The sequence below is a fragment of the Trematomus bernacchii genome, unplaced genomic scaffold (assembly GCF_902827165.1).
Source record: "Trematomus bernacchii unplaced genomic scaffold, fTreBer1.1, whole genome shotgun sequence".
NCBI lineage: Eukaryota > Metazoa > Chordata > Actinopteri > Perciformes > Nototheniidae > Trematomus > Trematomus bernacchii.
In genome coordinates this window covers 7,793,557-7,810,997 of record NW_022987593.1, presented here as the reverse complement: position 1 = coordinate 7,810,997, position 17,441 = coordinate 7,793,557, and the positions used below count along the sequence as shown (strand labels likewise).

Genomic DNA, 17,441 nt, shown 5'->3' with positions numbered 1-17,441 from the left:
AAAGAAACAGAATGTACGTTTTGTGTTGACTATTCCCTTACACTGTTTAAACATAACCTTTTTTAACAACTGCTTCAGCCAACAGGTCTGACCTTACACAATATATACTTTCTTTTCTTTCTACCAGAGGTGTTTTGTGGCTCCGTGTACTGTAGACATTGATGTCTTCTTTTAATTCACATTCCCTGCCACAGAGAGACTTAAAAATAGGTCTTGAGTAAACACATGAGCTTCTTCATTCATGTGCAGCAACTATTGACTAGAGATAAAGCAGATTGTGATAGAAAACCTTTTGACAGCTCCTAAATATTCTGTTAATGATAAGTTCTTGAATACACAAGAACACATTTGAATGCACCATATTATGGACTTTATAACAAGGCAAGTAGCCGGCTTTAACCACCAGAGGGAGCTCAGTGAACGCTCTCCTGTCTGATGTCTGGTGACTGTTGCCTTATGATCGAAATAGCATCAGGGCGGCAACACCTTCTGCCTGTGTGATTTCCAGGCATAGCATACGACCATTATGCCAATATTTATATGGTACATTGTTACAGTTATATTGAATTAAATGCAGGAATGCTTGGATGAATAGTTCTTCAAATCCCAATCTTCTTTATTATAATAGCATTTAAATGTATCTGAAGTTTTCAAGGGTCAGAAAAGGTGCTTCATTTTTCTTCATCACTTTTTCATACAATCTTATCACCAGGTCAAAATATGAACAAATATTAATTGAAGCATAGAATTCACAATTGACTAAATAACCTGAATAGTTTGACAACACACTGCCACAGAGAGCATTTTTCTGGAAAACATTTATTCATTTTTAAACACATAAATAGAAGATCATAGTTGTTGTCCAGTGAAATCACTGTTCAGTATTTACAAACAAACATATCAGAAACTAAAGATATTAGCTTTATTTTCAGCCGGAATTTCAATAGTTTTCTTCACCTGTCTAAGACCAGGTACCATATGTTGTTTTGATGGAGCGACATGATTACTCTGCCTGTTCATACAGATCTACAAACATCACTGCTATATCGTCGTCTATCATGAAGGTCACATGGCCCATGATTTGACTCTGGTCTTGCACAACAGTCTTCATGACGTCTTCTCTTGTATAATTTTCCTCACCAGAACCGGGTCAGCTCTGCCTTTGGTCTCTCTCTGAACCAGGCCCATCAGCTTGTTCAGAACCTTTTTATTTCCACCTCGGATGGCGTTAACCTACAGAGGCACAACAAACACAAATAAATCTCATACAAAAACAAGTAAAGAACAAGTAATAACAGGGTAGGAGTTTGCACGTGAGCCCTCACCTCGTCAGGGTGTGAGTCCAACACCTCCTGGCAGATGCTGTGCAGCTGTGCGGTGTCACTGACCAGACCCAGGTCCTGCTCCTGGATGATCTGCAGGGCCGTCTTGCCCGGTGACCTCCACATCTCCTGGAACACCTGAGGGGAGACAGGTGAGCACCACAACACAAACAAACTGTGTGTGTGTGTGTGTGTGTGTGTGTGTGTGTGTGTGTGTGTGTGTGTGTGTGTGTGTGTGTGTGTGTGTGTGTGTGTGTGTGTGTGTGTGTGTGTGTGTGTGTGTGTGTGTGTGTGTGTGTGTGTGTGTGTGTGTGTGTGTGTGTGTGTGTGTGTGTGTGTGGATAATTGCATGGTGTGTGCAGCTGACTGACCCTCCTGGCAGCAGAAGAAGAGATGTGTCCTGTTTCCTGGAGCTCCAGCAGCTCAGCCAGGGCAGAGGGAGCGATCGGGCTGAAATTACATGAGGGGCTACATTTAATTAAAGTTTAAGGGGAGACACTACAGCTGAAACTCATAAATCCCTACTTAATTGCTCATATTAAAACATATTTTGCATTACAAGCTTCTGAAGTGATTTAAAAAATGCAAATGGGCCACTTTCTTATTAAATATGTGTTAATTTGCATGGATGTGCACAACATCAATCCTAATATTGAATAAAGCTTCATTGTAAATGTTATGCTGTTTAATAGTTAGATAATTTACAGTCAAACATTTTGGATCATTTTGCAACACTCCAAACATTAAGAAAACAGTCACAGAAAATATTTTTGCCTTGTTTTTATGAATTAAAAGTTATAAAGATCAACTGATTTATGAAAAAATATATAATAAAACTAGAAAGTTTGGTGTATTCAATGACGACATTTCTGTCTCAGAGTACGACAAAAAAAACCCAATTTGGAAAAACAGCCTCAATTCTTAAACATTCAAACACTAAATCGTCTGGAAGAAGACATGACATGGAAACAAAACAGCCCAAACCCTAAAAAATGATGCAACTCATGAATACAATCGATTCATACATTTGTTTACCTTTAGTGTCTCACTTTTACAGAAGTACTGAAGAATTTGTGATATAAAAGAAGAGGGAGAAGGAAGGAGAGGGAGAGTCAGACTCAAATAGGCCATCAACATTCGTGAATTGACTCTAATGTGTTTGTCTTTCCTATGTCTTCTTGTTTATTCCCCAGGCTAGCAGACAAACGGAAACAAAAAGCCTGTTAGAATATATTAAGTGGAGGCACTGCAGACAGCGACCCGTCCTCAAACAGAATATCAACTCTGTGGAGAAATAGATGAGAAGTATCCATCTCCTTTTGGCAGACTGTTTATGTGTCGAATAGAGCAGTGGCGCTTCTGCTCTCAGCCAGTGGGCATGCAGAGAAGTTCAACTAAACTAGAAATTGTAATTGTATTAAAAAACGAAATATATGAGCAGCACTGCTGGTTAAATATGTGTGCGATGGGGCTTGTTTTTTTTACTGCACTTGGAGTAATTTATTAAGTGGGCTGTTTGATGTTGCTGCTCATTTCCCTCCAGGTGCTAGTGTTTATCTATGTGCTTATGTGTTTGGTTTTATTTGATTTTCTTTTTTCCTGTTTACTTTATGCCGTTATGATGAGTATGGATAACTAGGCTATACTTTGTTTATGTATGTGCTTTATGAGGGAGTGTCTTTGCTATTTCTGTCTTTCTCTGCGATTGTTCAAGACTGCTTACTTTCCAGGCAATCATGTTGATATAAATATCAAGTCAAAAATCTTGAATAATTTGCAAAGGCAAGACACTAAATTAAAAAATATAGTTTTTTAATGCACTGGTAATGATGAGATTTGGGCTATTTTGTTGATAAGACTGTACATTCACGTGTTAAGAGTTCACCTAACTTCACCAAAATCACACCCCATTTGCTTTCTTAAACATACAATTTCAGAAATCTTGAAATACAAAAAGTAAGTATCCTTGTTAAATGTTTGACCCGTTTCCCTTGTAGTGTCATAAGTCAAGCTTACAGCATCTGCGCCGACGTCCACACTTTACTGTTTCAAATGACATATAAATGTTTATTCTAAGGAAGGAGTATAGAACTAAAAAATTGTTCAGGGTGAAGTCAAACAAAAGAGAGAGGGAAGAACACCTTATCAGCAGTAAAAAAAACATTTCATTTCAAACAAGCTGAAAAGAAATGTCTAAAGTTGGGACCTGGTGCTTCACAAATACAGCTCCGATTAATTTGAATCCACCATTTTTGCTTTTAGTCGCAGGTGCTATTAGACTACCACTTTAAAATAATTGAGCATCGCTCGGCTAGGAACAAAAACAGTGGGACACGACTGGTATTGCTTTTTCCGATGGCTAGACAACAACAAGTTTGAAAGGTGTTACGACAACTTGTATCAAAGTAAGATTTTATTCAATTCCAAGAAGCATTCACTAGAATCAAAACAGGCCTTCAGCAGGGCGCGATCAAACACCTTCTTCCACAAAGTAATGATTTCACGAATGTAATTGCATTTGTCACAACAGGCTTTCCTCTGACGGGCTGTCACACTGTCACAGGGTTTTCTCATCATCAGACACAAAGAATTAGGGAATATCAGGTGATTTATGACCTCACACGTGTTATTCTTGTATAGTATGCGACCGTTAAATCCGTATTTGTGAGCGCTAGAAATCGAATAATCCTTAATGTCAACCAAAGCATTTTATCAGACTGTGCCCTCAGTGTGCAGACGTTGTAGCTCGACTATAAAAACATTATTTCGAGGACGTATACGGCACAGGGGAACTTTTTGTGTGTCTAAATGCTGTTTAATTCAGTGTAAAATCTATTGAGGAATAGAAAGAAAACAGTTCAATCATTTAGATTTTTAGTGGCGTCTCTTATTGAGCCGAGAAAAACTGAAGGTTTGTGTAATGTGTCTCAAGAGTAGAAACCCCCCAAAATAAGATAGATTTGTTGAACTAAAAGTGTTTTTTCTTTCACTTAGCTCTGTAGATAGCCATTTATTATGTTCCCTTGCTTAGTAAAGTGAATATCGATATCACTCAAGGGGCCATTGTTCGATTCAATATGATGCCAGCTACGCCTGCTGTGCATATAAAGAGGTCAGATTACTTACAACCATTGAACAGACCTCATTCCTCCTCACTAGATATGAAGCATTTATTTGGATCAGGTGGAGCTGAAGTCTGGCAGCAGCTGTTCATGCGTCGTGATCCTCGGCTCATACAGTGGTGTGGATATCAGCTGAATAACAAAGCTGAATCATATGCATGCAGCACTGCAGCCATAGTAACCTGATGCTTCTCACTGTGGTGGTGCAGTCTATTCATTTCTAGAGAGCGACACACATTTTGGTCACGAAAATCAGCATCCTAGTATTCATCGTCTCTCAATCCCTTATCAGGCGATGTTTAACAAATGGTCAGGAACCTGGTTTTGCTCTTTGACACTTAACCTGACTTTTGAGAAACACAAGAACAACATCATCGAGTCATGCAACAATCATTTGGGAAATACAGCCAGGATCAAATCCATCCTGAGTTTAAATGACACTCAAGCTATCATTCATGCCTTTATTTCCTGTTGGAAGACTATTGAAATGATCTTTAACAGGTATAAATCAAGAAATCAATTCATAAACTCCAAATTGTGCAAAATACAGCAGTGAGACTCCTAACAATAATGAAACGACTAGAACATGTAACTCTAATTCTACTGACCTTACACTGACTGCGCCTTTGTTTTAAGATTGATTTTAAGATGTTACGTATAACCTTTAAAGCCTTTCATGGCCTGGCCACAGATTATTTATATCTGAACCCTTACGTAAGGTTTTTTGTGTTTAGATGATGATTCTTTTGCTTATTTTTTCATTTAAGTGCAGGTAGGACATTGAAGGACAGTGACTGAGATTAACGACAGTGAAATGTTTGATAAAAACGTATAGTTTAGGGTTTCTCCAAGGCTGTTGTTACACTAGCTGCTGCTTGCCATGTTTACAACCCTTCCCAAGCTATTTACTATCCCTATTGTTGTTTGTGTAAATATTATTTAGTCTGAATGCAATTTTACTTGCTGTTTTCTGCCAGAACTCCCTCCACCAGCCCAAATGTCTCCTTATGTGCCAAGTGTTTGGTGTTTTTGATTGAAAGAAGATCTAATGATGTATTTGTTTATCAAGCAGGGATTAGTTCCTTCCTGCCGGGTTTGTTTCCCCTCAACGAGCAGAGCTTTGTACGTCAAATCTTTCTGTATAGCCATCTGCTATTAATGCTTGAAGTAAGTCTCCCAGACTTAAGTTTGGTGATGAGTAAAAGGATCAAGGGCTGTACTTCTGACAACAGCTGTACTAAATCTCTTGTAGGTGACAATTCCTTTTGACAAGAAATCACAGTTGAATCCTTGAAGCAGTGGCTCGAGACTCCTGACAGGAAGTGTAATGCCAACATCACACAATGGAGAGATGACAGGTTATGGGTGAGGCAGAGATGGGAGAGGAAGGTTCTCAGCCGACCTGAAGGGAGGGCGTCATGGTTCATGGTCAGCTTCTTAACCCCTAAGCTCAAGGACCCCTCAAGGGAGTACGTTAACCTTTCTTACTCACCTCTTTCTTCTGAGGATGTTTATTTATCAGAGGAGGAAATGAAAACTATTCAGTACTTCACTGGAAAAGTTTGAGAACATCTAGAGAAAAGTATCTCATGACAGCTTGACTCAAGTTGAAAGAGTGTAAAAGGGGTGCACAAAAGTTTCATTAAGCTTCGATATAAATCAATTTTTAGAACCAAATGATATTGCTGATATCACAAAGTCTGCCAAGTGACAATTTAGATTGGATTTGATTTAGGGGCCTGCGATCAATATGAGAAGATGCCCATTTAACACAATCAGTTTGATTTATATCTCACAAAAAACAACTTAAATACCTAGGAAGGAGGTGCCTTTGGACAGAAATCGTGACACAGAATTGCCATGGGAATTTCAAAACAACGGAGTATCTTAGATGATGATCTATAGCGGTTTGATATAGATTGATGGAGTATTACAGCCCATTGTGCAGCTTTATGTACATATTCCATTCCTCTAACTAAAGCTCGAATTCACCAACATTTTCACATGAGGCGTACAAAGCTACAAAGAGAGGGAGCCACAAAAGAGGCTCAGAGGGGTTCATGGGTCGGAGCCCTGACATCTAAGACTGAGCGTTGGCAGCAGAACAGGCATTCCTGAGCCAAGCTGGCAAAAACAGGAAAATCAAACCTCTACGACAAACAATGAGCATTATGTGAGTATTGTAAAAGCGACATGAGGGTGTGTGTGTAAGTGTCTCACCTCTGGCTCACACTCATGTCCTGCTGTTTGAGGTGACCTACCAGCTCATTGGTCACCCAGCCAATCACCTTCCTCGGCTCCTTCTTGGTCGCCTTCAACACCGCCTCAAAGTACTCCAACAGCCCGTCCTCGTTCTGCAACAGAGCACCGAGAAAAACCTTCATGCCTTCTTCTGCATATTATCTCATTAGGATCAAATTAGCCGAGTCCGGCAGAACACAGCTGCCAACAGAACTGCGTTCAAGCTGACTCTGCGTGAACTTGATCAAATGGCAATTAAAAAAAAGATGCAAGAAACAGATTTAGTGATGGAATCCACTCCTCTCTCACTGGTAGCTTTCATCCACTTATTCAACTATTTCCATTATCCATCCACCTCCCGATTATTTTCAAAATTAATCTATTTATTGTTTTGGACTATAAATTGTCAGAAAAAAAGTTAAATACTACTATAACTGTCTTGTTCTGTCAGTCTAAAGCCCAACAGCACTCAGTTAAATATGATTATTAAACAGAGAAAAGCATGACATGTCCATATTTGTGAGGCTGAGAACGAAAAATCACAATTGCTCGAAATGTAAAAAGTTTGATTGTTTTTCCGTGGATCAGCTAATGGATTGCAGCTCTCGCTCATGAACTCACCACCAGAGTGAAGCTGTGCTCGGGCAGGAGGCCGTACGTTTGCACCAGTCTTTCTCTTTTGACAGCGGGCAGCTCTGGCAGCGCTTCTCTTATCTCCTGCACCACCACCGCCTGACACGCGTCAATGCCAGAGGGCAGCGATGCGTTATCCTCATACACAATCAGAGGGGGCAGGTTGGGCTCTGGCATGAACCTGAAGGGAGGAAGAAGGGGTGGGGGGGGGAGACACAAAAAATGAGAGGGGGGGACGGACGCTTTATCAGCAGTACAGACGAGCTTACAGGAGAGGAGGCTGGCTTTTGCTTTGATACTAAAAGTTAACTCCACACTTGTCACATTTCACTCCCTCCACTAATAACTTGACTCCATCAGCCTTAGACCTGTCCATCTATTTATCCCCCTGACCCCACACACACACACACACACACACACACACACACACACACACACACACACACACACACACACACACACACACACACACACACACACACACACACACACACACACACACACACACACACACACACACACACACACACACACACACACACACACACACACACACACACACACACACACACACACACACACACACACACACACACACACACACACCACACACACACACACACACACACACACACACACACACACACACACACACACACACACACACACACACACACACCTTGTATTTCCCCTCCATCTAGCTGTCACTCATAGGCTGTCACTCATAGGTGTTCATCCTGTTAAGTCCCCTCTGAGGCCAAGCTCATACTCTGATATCATATCATCAATGTCAATAAACGCATGGTCCCAAGGCAGACCCAGATATGCAAAGAACCCACTCACCTGTAGTCCTGAAGACCCTCTTTGTCCCTCATAGGAACCGTTTCCCTAGAGAAAAAAAGATACAGCTCATAAATGATCATTAGGATTCATAAACATGTGTTCAAAGCTTTCTCGAACTTCATTATAGATCTTAGGGTAATGTTCCTTGAGGAATTGTACCAAAAAAGACAAGCAGAAAAGCAAAGACTCGTTCAAGCATCTTAAAATGGGAAGACTTAGTTATTTTCTTTGTTTACTGTAATAATGAACTGAATATCTTTAGGCTTTTTGAAAAGTGCAAGCCTGCCGGGAAGGAGGCAGAGCAGCAGAAGATGATGAAGGCCTCAGCTGTGTGTGAGCTGGCTCATTCTGTTAAACTCATAAGCCTGAGAGTAGCACATAGCTCACAGATAACCCGGCATGACAGCGGCATCCAAATGGCTCTATTCCTCATGATTACCATGATGGTTGCTCCTCTAATGAAGCAGGCCGAGCTCCCAGTCAGAGGCTGTTGCTCTGGATCAAATCTGGCACCGCGGCCCTGCACTTTCATCCTCTTACCCTGATTTAGAATCAAACGCCCGGGTCTGGCTTTGCACCGTCCCGCCTCTCTGCAGGACTGCGATCTGTCTCTGGATCTCGTAGTCTGTTGATGTGAAAGGGGACCATAACAACAAATACAGAGGGTTTATTCAATAAATCCTGAACACACAAATATAATTGTGTGCTAAATGCCAAACATCTGCTGTGATGCCCTGGCACTCCTCAGGTGTCTGACTGCTGCCATGTTATAACTGTGATAAACGATGCTTTTCTCCATGACTTTTAAATACCAAATCGGAAGGAGAGTAAATGCGATACAGATTCATTGATGAATAATTCAAGCCACAGTGCCACAGTATGTCAAACCATGCTCAAAAACCTGCACGTAAAATGCTGAGATTTTCTGGCTGTGCCTCTTTGTCAGCTTTTTATAGTGAAGCTCAATCAACAGTCAGTGGAGTGAGAGTTGACATAAAATCTATGCTTTTTTAAATGAGCAGCTTCAAGAAGCCAATTCAGCATCACACACTGCCATCACACGGCTAATTGTTCGTGACTTGTTGTCAGTCCTAAGTTTACGCTTCACAAGTTACTGTCAATGTTAACTATGCCTCCGGTCTGAATGTCTCTTCATAAATCCAACTGTCCTCTTTTCATTGCAACAGAAAACCAATTCTGTCGGTGACAGTAATAAATATGTGGAGTTTTTGTTACACCTGGGAGAAGTGTTCAAACAAGTTTTTAGATCCTTCACAATCACAAGTAAAAGTGCAGTACTACACTGTGACAGTACTTAAAGGTTAAATGTAATTTATTTCAGAAACACTTTTTGTTATATTCCATGGAATGCTCTTAACATCCCGATAGCAATGAATATCTTAAGTGCTTTGACAATAAATACATAAAGAAATGTCATCTGTGGAAGCCGTAGCGCTGTAAAAAGCACGACCAATCATTTTAGCCGGCCCGGCTAAAATAACTGGATGGCCTACCTGCCTGTCAGCCTTCCATCTGTGCACAAACTTATCTCGTGCCCTCATTGGTCATGTGCGCGTTCGTGTGTGTTGGAGGAGGGGCTCTATAAGGAAGTCTGAAGGAAGAGGCAGATTTTTTCCGGCTGTGTATTTTCAAATTCTAGCGCACTCGAGCTGGTTTCTCCAAAATTACATACCCCACCTTTAACTATAAGGCAAGGCAAGGCAAGGCAAGTTTATTTATATAGCACCTTTCAACACAAGGCAATTCAAAGTGCTTTACAAAAAATGAAAGACATTAAGAAAATGGCATTTAAATTCAGTCATTAGAAAGACTGATTTATAAGTCAAAGTTATACATAAAAATATTACTTTGGTAAAATGAACTTCAATATTTTTACAGATGCATTTATGTGTACGCAGAATGTCACTGTTATTAATGAAAGTAGGGCTAATTCGCTCTGCCAAGGAGCTTTTTGGCTTCTTTTTGGTATTTTTTGTCTTTCTTTCAGCAGGACTACGGAAAAACTACTAGTCCAATTTTCATGAAACTTGGTGGGAGGCTGGAGCATGGTCCAAAGACGAATACATTTGATTTTGGAACGGGTTTGAGATACAGGGAGGATTCAAAATCCATGTTTCCTTAGCATTTCAAAATAGTGCTCTGTGCTGCATTCATGAGGTGTCGGAATAATCAGAATAAAAATGAATGCCTCGTGAATTCAAAACATCAAAGATACCAATGTGTTGTTTTAACGCTTTGAGCTTTGAAATAATCACAACTTTATTTATCATCCTTATGATTGGCACATTATGACTTAAAGCTCATTACCACATCAAAGTCAAAAGGAAGAAATACCAACCTAAGAAATGGTATGTCTTTAAAGAGCTTTCCTGTCGCACTCTTAAGCCATCCTGCTCTGCTTTGTTTTAAGATGTTGACTTTTCATTACCCTTACCTATAGCCTTGGCGAGGTATCGGATGCTGTTGATGTTCTTCACCTCCGTCCTGATGCCCAGCGGCTCACCTGGCTCGTGCACAGACACATTGGCATCTACTCTCAGCTGGCCCTCTGCAGAGAGACACAGACAACATGCAAAATTAGTGGGTAATAACTTTGAGTTTGGAGTTTAGCAGCTCAGAATAAAAGGAGGGAGAAGTGTTGGAGAATGATTTCCATACCAGACATGTTGCCTTGACAGGTGCCCAGAGTCTGCAGGATGAGCTGCAGCTCTCCCACAGCTGCAGCAGCTTCCTCTCCACAGCTCATGTCGGGCTCCATCACCAGCTCCATTAGTCCCACACCTGACACATGTGAGCACAGCTGTGTGTTATATCTCTAAGCTACCTTCTATTCCATTCAACTCTGTAGCAAACCTCAACAGTTTGTGGAGCATTTTAAATATACAGAACAATGTCTGTCTGAACATTTTTTAAAGGAGAAGAAGTTCTGAAGTATTTATTTTACTGGCAAAAACATCTCATGAATGACAAAAACTACAGCGTTAGTATGTCTGACTTTCCTGTTGTCTGTTGCACAGAGCCCCAAAGCTCATTTGTTCCTACTGAAGATTTAATATGTAGTTAAATACTTTATTGAACACGGTTTCTGGGGCTCCGCCTGTAGTTTATTTGACTACAATGAGTGTCTATGGCACAGAAGAATAGGCTGTATCAGGCTACACAGACAATATCGACCTGCAGTATGGTGGGATTAGTTCATTGTTGCTTTTCATGTGATTTTATTTTTATTTGACAATAAGAAAATCCTTTCAATAAAGCACTACTTCCCTGACGTTACCTGCTCTGTTGAGGTCTATGAGAGTCTGGCTGCGGAGGTCGTCGTGGAGACTCTTGCCGCTGTCCTGCTCCAGCTGGATCTGTTTGATGCTGACAGTTCTTTTGATCACCTGGTTCCTCTTTTTCCCTCCAAGGAAGCTGTAAGCAAGGAAGCCATCGACTGCGATGGGCCGCCGCTGCTGTGTGATCTGGTATCCAGTCTGAAATATGAAAACATATCAGGCTGGATAGAATACAGTCGTGTAAGAAATATGGGCAGCTAGGTTGTGTAGTAATGGGCAGTATAACTTAAAGTTTATGTTGCACTTCTTACATGTATGTCCTATGTCAGTTACGCTTATGTGAATTATTTATTGTAGTATGATGATAATACTTGGCTGTGTAGGAAATGGTGTGTTGAACTTTTGTAACATGTAATGCTTGTTGTAGATATTTTCCATGTACAGTAGAGACATGAACTGAGATTTTCAGTACAAATACGATTTGATCAGTAAAAGAAACATAATGTCATTCAGTAATTCAGTAAAGTATGTTTAATTGCTTGCCATTCATTCACTCAAAGGACAACTACTTTGAGTGAATACAGTATATATCCCAATCCCTTGTTTTATGTAACCAAAATACAGTTTTCAGCAGCAAAAACATCAAACTATGGATGTGAGATACCATTTTCTGGTAGTGACAGTTTTCCACTATTCCACTGAAATAACACATCTGATTTGTGCTGCAGTCAGGCTCTAATGTAAAGGTGAGGCAGAGAGCGTTTTCTCACACACAGCAGCTCACCGACTGATTGGCTGTGCATTGTGATGCAGAAGGAATGCTGCCACTTCACTCAAGGTTCCTACTAAAAACATAATAATAAATATTTCATCCGCTCCTCTGTTCCTAAAATAATCTGCTGCCCCGAGTATTTATTCCCCAAGTTACCATGGCTACCACATCACAGGAACCACACATTAATCATACTTATGCTAAGGAGAGTGTTGACGTGGGAGAGGAGATTGGGGTTCTGTTAGTCCCTGGCTCTCTGTACGATGAGCCTGATCTTCAAAATCAATCACTTCCTCCTTTTTAAAACAGATGAGAGAGAAAATAAGACTTTTGGGGATTTTCTTTTGTAATTCAAGTTCTTTTTGGTGGATTCAATCTTTAAATCTGCAGGGTTTTTGTGAAAACTGTTGCAGCTTATCAGAAATGCCCTGTTCCAAACGTAATCTCATCATGAGTTTTGTTTCAGCGTTGGAAATGTTTCCTCTGCCAGGGGGAGGCACGAGCATGCAGAAGTATACATTGGGGAGCATCTGTTAAAGTGAAGACTACTAGCATTTCCTGCATAATAAATCAACTGCTTTTGCTACATATATTAATGAAGGGTGAGGAAAGTCCCTTGCTAATTAAGCTACTGGTATCCACATTAATATTTCCGATTAGGCTCAAGGCCATAATGAGCAGGGATGCTCTAAACACTCCCTGTGAATCCTCACCCTCCCTCTATATCTAAATATACAGATGCATGCCCGCTCACATACAGCACTGACGACACACATTGCAAACTAGGAATCGTGATAAAAACAATAAGTTGATCATGTTTCATTTCCATCATCAGGATAATTCTGACATGAGTGACTTGGAAAAGCTTTCTAGCTAACATTGTAGAGAATTGAAGAATAGAGCCTGATAGGAATTATCAGGTGTAAAAGACACACTTACAAAATGTTGATAGTATAATTTATTTATTTATCCTTTAGTTATGCCTGGAGACCTTACTATTTAAAACAAATATTACGTAAGATTGCTTTAAAAAAAGATGTGTGCTATCTGTGCTGCAATTAAAATATTTGTTTCTTAAGTAAATGAAAGTTATATGTCCAGTATGTTTTGCCATTTTTACAGTTTTAAGCATATTTTAAGGATATGAAATGTTCATATTGTCCAATGACTACTCCAAACTAATATCCATGTTGTGAGCTGTTGAGTCATTCTCTGATTATTGTCAAATCCACTAAACAGACAAGAGTCAGTTGCTGTCTCGTTCCTTGCGCTGCACACTGATTGAAAGAACTGTTTTATTTGCTACCCAAGAGTGTCCTACAGAAGCTCAAAGGTCTTGTTTAACACATGTCAAAGATTCCAATAATGTGTGTTTATTTGGAAACTTAATATCTCAAGGAAATTGTAATTATTTGCTTTTACTGATAGGTTAGCGTGGAGCTGCTAATGCATGTTATTTAGGAACTATTCAAAACTTGACATACAGTAGTGCATGTGCCCTGCTTGCCATCGCAATTAAAGAAGGAATACTTGTTCGGCAGCAGCATTAATCATTTAATGAGCAACTGTGGTGTTTTACTAAATGCAATCAGGGATTTCCAGTGGAATACATCAATAATGTACAACGCAATTTACAAATGTATATTTCAAGGGCGGTAACATTTCTCGTTTCCATTCTGCTGATGGTTTGGTTTTAAGAGCATTGATTACACTCAAACTTTAGGTTGAAGGTGAACAGAAAACGATCATATGACTAATTAAAAAACAATCTGACTTCATCTATCATGCTGTTCATACATCATCACTCTTTTGAGCAGCTGATGGGACTAGAGGAAACTAAATAAATATAAGCAAGGCAACAGCAGGTGTAAACAGTGACTCTAAAACACAAACAAAGGTTCAGGCTAAACCGCGCAGCATGAGTTTTTTGGAATAACTCACAAAAAAATACAAAATTGTAATCGGGTATTATCCTCCCTGCTGTGTGTGTCAAGAGTTTCTCCAAAGGAGGTGATGCAATCCTCAGCAAACACACAAAAGAGCGAGTGGAACCCAACAGTAATCCCTGCGCTTCTGGAGGGGATTTTGTTAAACTTTCAAGATACATGGACTTTCTGGGGAGATAATGTAACCCTACCATTGTGATTAAAATATGTTCTGCTGCAACTGTGTGATAACCAGTGAGTCTGGGAAAAAATTAATGGGAAATAACTCCATCTATCAAGATCTACAGAAAGCTGTTGTGCTCCATCGAGCCTTATCAGTCACATTTTCACAATACAGTGACGTAAGCTGGGGAATTAGAGCAAGACTAATCAGAAATATCGAGATAATGTATTTCTGTGTTATACAGTAGTAAGAATAGTGCCATAAAATACCAGCTAAAGCTCATACTTAGTGTATGTCCTGCTATTTCATGGAGATACGCTAATGTTAAGCTCCTTCTCTGGGCAGTTTCTATAAAACACTACCAAATTAAATCTGTCTCTTAAGTTCAGCCTGCAATTACCCTTCCCATTACCTTGCCCAAAGCGGTGTTAGCATAATATCTTACCAGGGAAATAATGACTTTTAACACTCAAATTGCTCAATTCTCCAACACCTTTCTTCTGAGAGTTTCTCAGATTTATTAGTAAAAGGTCTCTCCAGGGCTAGTTACTGCGGAGTTCCTATGACATTTTGTCTTTCCCTCTAAAAGCCTTAAAATGTCACTCATAATGGAAGTTAAATTACCCCGGGGCTCTGAGGGCTAGTGAAACCTTTCCGTGCAAGGACTCCATTACAGGGAGCAAAGTGAATCTCATAGGTAAGACAGACTGTTAAATAGAAATATAGATGTTAAAGAAGGTTGTTTTTTTGTTGGAATAACTCCACCACTACCTTAAAATACTGGTTGGTTCATATAAAATGTTGAATATATGCATGCTAACCACATTCCCATTTCACACACATCACTGGACTCATGTGTAATTCTTCAAACACCATGTTGGCAAACATTTCTGTTCTAGCTCTTTGATTCTTTTACAGCAGTACATAAAGAAAACTGCATAAAAGGAATTAAAAGTGAACATAAATATTTGTATTTCTCTCAGCTAACAAAGCACTTAAACATATGTCACCTCTTTGTTTCATTATAATGGACTGCATGCTTACTACCTAGCACCAGACAAATACAGTTAACAATGAGCTGGTGAACATAGTGAGCAAGGACTAACTAAGGTACATTACTTTTCCCCCAAGAGTTGGTGGACACAAAAACGGACGAAAAAGTTAAAAGGATAAAAGGATTAGACTTTCTTTACCACATAGAAAAGACTATGAATCCGATAATTAGCGCTTCTTAAACGAGTGTAGTCAGCAGAAATTGTTTGAGGAAATTCGATTAGAAATCACCAGGGCATACTTTAAGAAAATGACTGGTAGTTCTTTAAGGGTAAATAGTAATACAATAGATTTATATAAGTATTTTCTTTTAAATTAACAATTTAAACTTCATATTTCATTATTAGCTCAGACAAACACAATCAAACTCCCTGAATTGTTTAGCTACACAACACTACCTGGGGTTACATGACTATAATTATCATTCAGATGATGTGAATAAAAGAGAGCTATGCCCAAATTTGCAGCAAATGCATTGAGAGGGAAATGACCTGAGGATAATACAACAACCGAAGTGCACGGAAGGAAATGAGCTGGCTAGAGAAAGAAACACTGCTCATTTTCTGTAATAGCTTTCAGTGTCATTCGTCTGTACGTGAGGCAAATAACATTTCTGCTGCTTCAGCAAGACTTGCTCACTACTTGAATAAAAGCTCATGGCCGGGAGAGTTCAGTGGGAAACTGTAATGGAGAAGTTGGAGGCAGATGAGGACAGCTTATACATAAAAAGCAAAAGCAATGATGCAGCATGATGAGCAGGACTAGTATCTGTACACTGCCGTTTGGCTGATAAAATACCCCCAACTAACGTCTGTGTTTCGGCATATTGAAACCTAGGTACTGCACAGGAAGTAGTTAAAGGAGTGAAAAACTCACAGGGAGGTCAGCGTAGAAGTAGTGTTTCCTATCAAAAAGAGATGTCCTGTTTATGGTGCAGTTGAGAGCCAGTGCTGTCATCACAGCAGCTTCGACACATCTTGTGTTCAGGACCTGGAGAAACACAGGGAAATGACGTGGTGACCTGACAAGATAGGGATCACGAAACAGGATATCTTTGTTTGAAATAAGTTTACTAACACTTACAGGTAATGTGCCTGGTAAAGATGCATCAAAGGGTGACACCAGGGAGTTTGGAGGAGCTGAGAAGCGTACTGATGAGCCGGAGAAAAGTTTGGTGTTGGAGTTAATCTGGGCGTGGACTTCCAAGCCCACCACGCCAACCAGCTGCTTGGGCGCACTGAGAGACAGACATGAACAAAATAAAGACAGGTGAACTGAGGAGGTCAAATCAGCCAGAAAAGCTGTAGAACTGCTGTATTATATAGTGTCCACAATACATAGATCAAACTGAATATATGTCGTGACTCCCTTGTACAAACTATTTCAAGCAGGTGAATGGAAGTATGCAGTGTATTAAAATGTGAATAAAAGAACCTATATTGAAAGAAGTCATTATGAATAGTAAAAAAGCTTTTCATGCACAATCTTATCCCAAAATGCAATGCAGAATGAAAACTTAATAACCCCATTTCAAATACTAAAATAATATAATTGTAATTCAATAAGACTTGCAATACAAAGCCATTCTTTGTGATGCAATGTCCTTGAGTCATGCTTGGAATATGTTTTTCACATTATAATGACTTGCAGGATCTTTATTTTGTCCTCACATTGACAGATATAGGCTTCCATACAATACAATCTTTTATCGTTTACCACTGCTTACATACAGGTTAGTAGGGAGCAGTTCAGGGGCATTATAACACAGTATTCCGCCATAGCAGCCTCGCTTACCTTTTCACTCTCAGCTGCGGCTGGCTGTCGCTTCGTTGTCTGGATGTGCTTATCCTTCTAATAACATACGAAGCCTTTGGGTACAATATTGATATATGTTTATTCATATTTTGTAGCAGCTCACTTGCTGCCACAGAGGAGGCTGCCATGTTGTTATGTTACAGTCAACACGGGAGTTGTAGTTTTTTAAGGTGACATTTTATATGAGTTTCAACGACGCTGGTTGCCATGGTAAAACTACAAAGCCCAGTCA

At 39.8% G+C, this 17,441-nt stretch overlaps 1 protein-coding gene across 1 annotated transcript; it reads right to left on the bottom strand.

The window, feature by feature from the left end:
• Positions 1–603: 603 nt before the first annotated feature.
• On the bottom strand, positions 604–17,421 carry gatb (glutamyl-tRNA(Gln) amidotransferase, subunit B). Its single transcript, XM_034130458.1, has 13 exons — positions 17,189–17,421; positions 16,478–16,631; positions 16,271–16,384; positions 11,460–11,658; positions 10,841–10,963; positions 10,617–10,730; positions 8,702–8,786; positions 8,162–8,206; positions 7,307–7,499; positions 6,665–6,798; positions 1,694–1,772; positions 1,326–1,460; positions 604–1,233 (listed from the first exon to the last, which is right to left on the bottom strand). Exons 1-13 carry the CDS (start codon positions 17,335–17,337, stop codon positions 1,108–1,110), a joined length of 1,650 nt encoding a protein of 549 aa, XP_033986349.1. The 5' UTR covers positions 17,338–17,421; the 3' UTR covers positions 604–1,107.
• Positions 17,422–17,441: the final 20 nt, after the last annotated feature.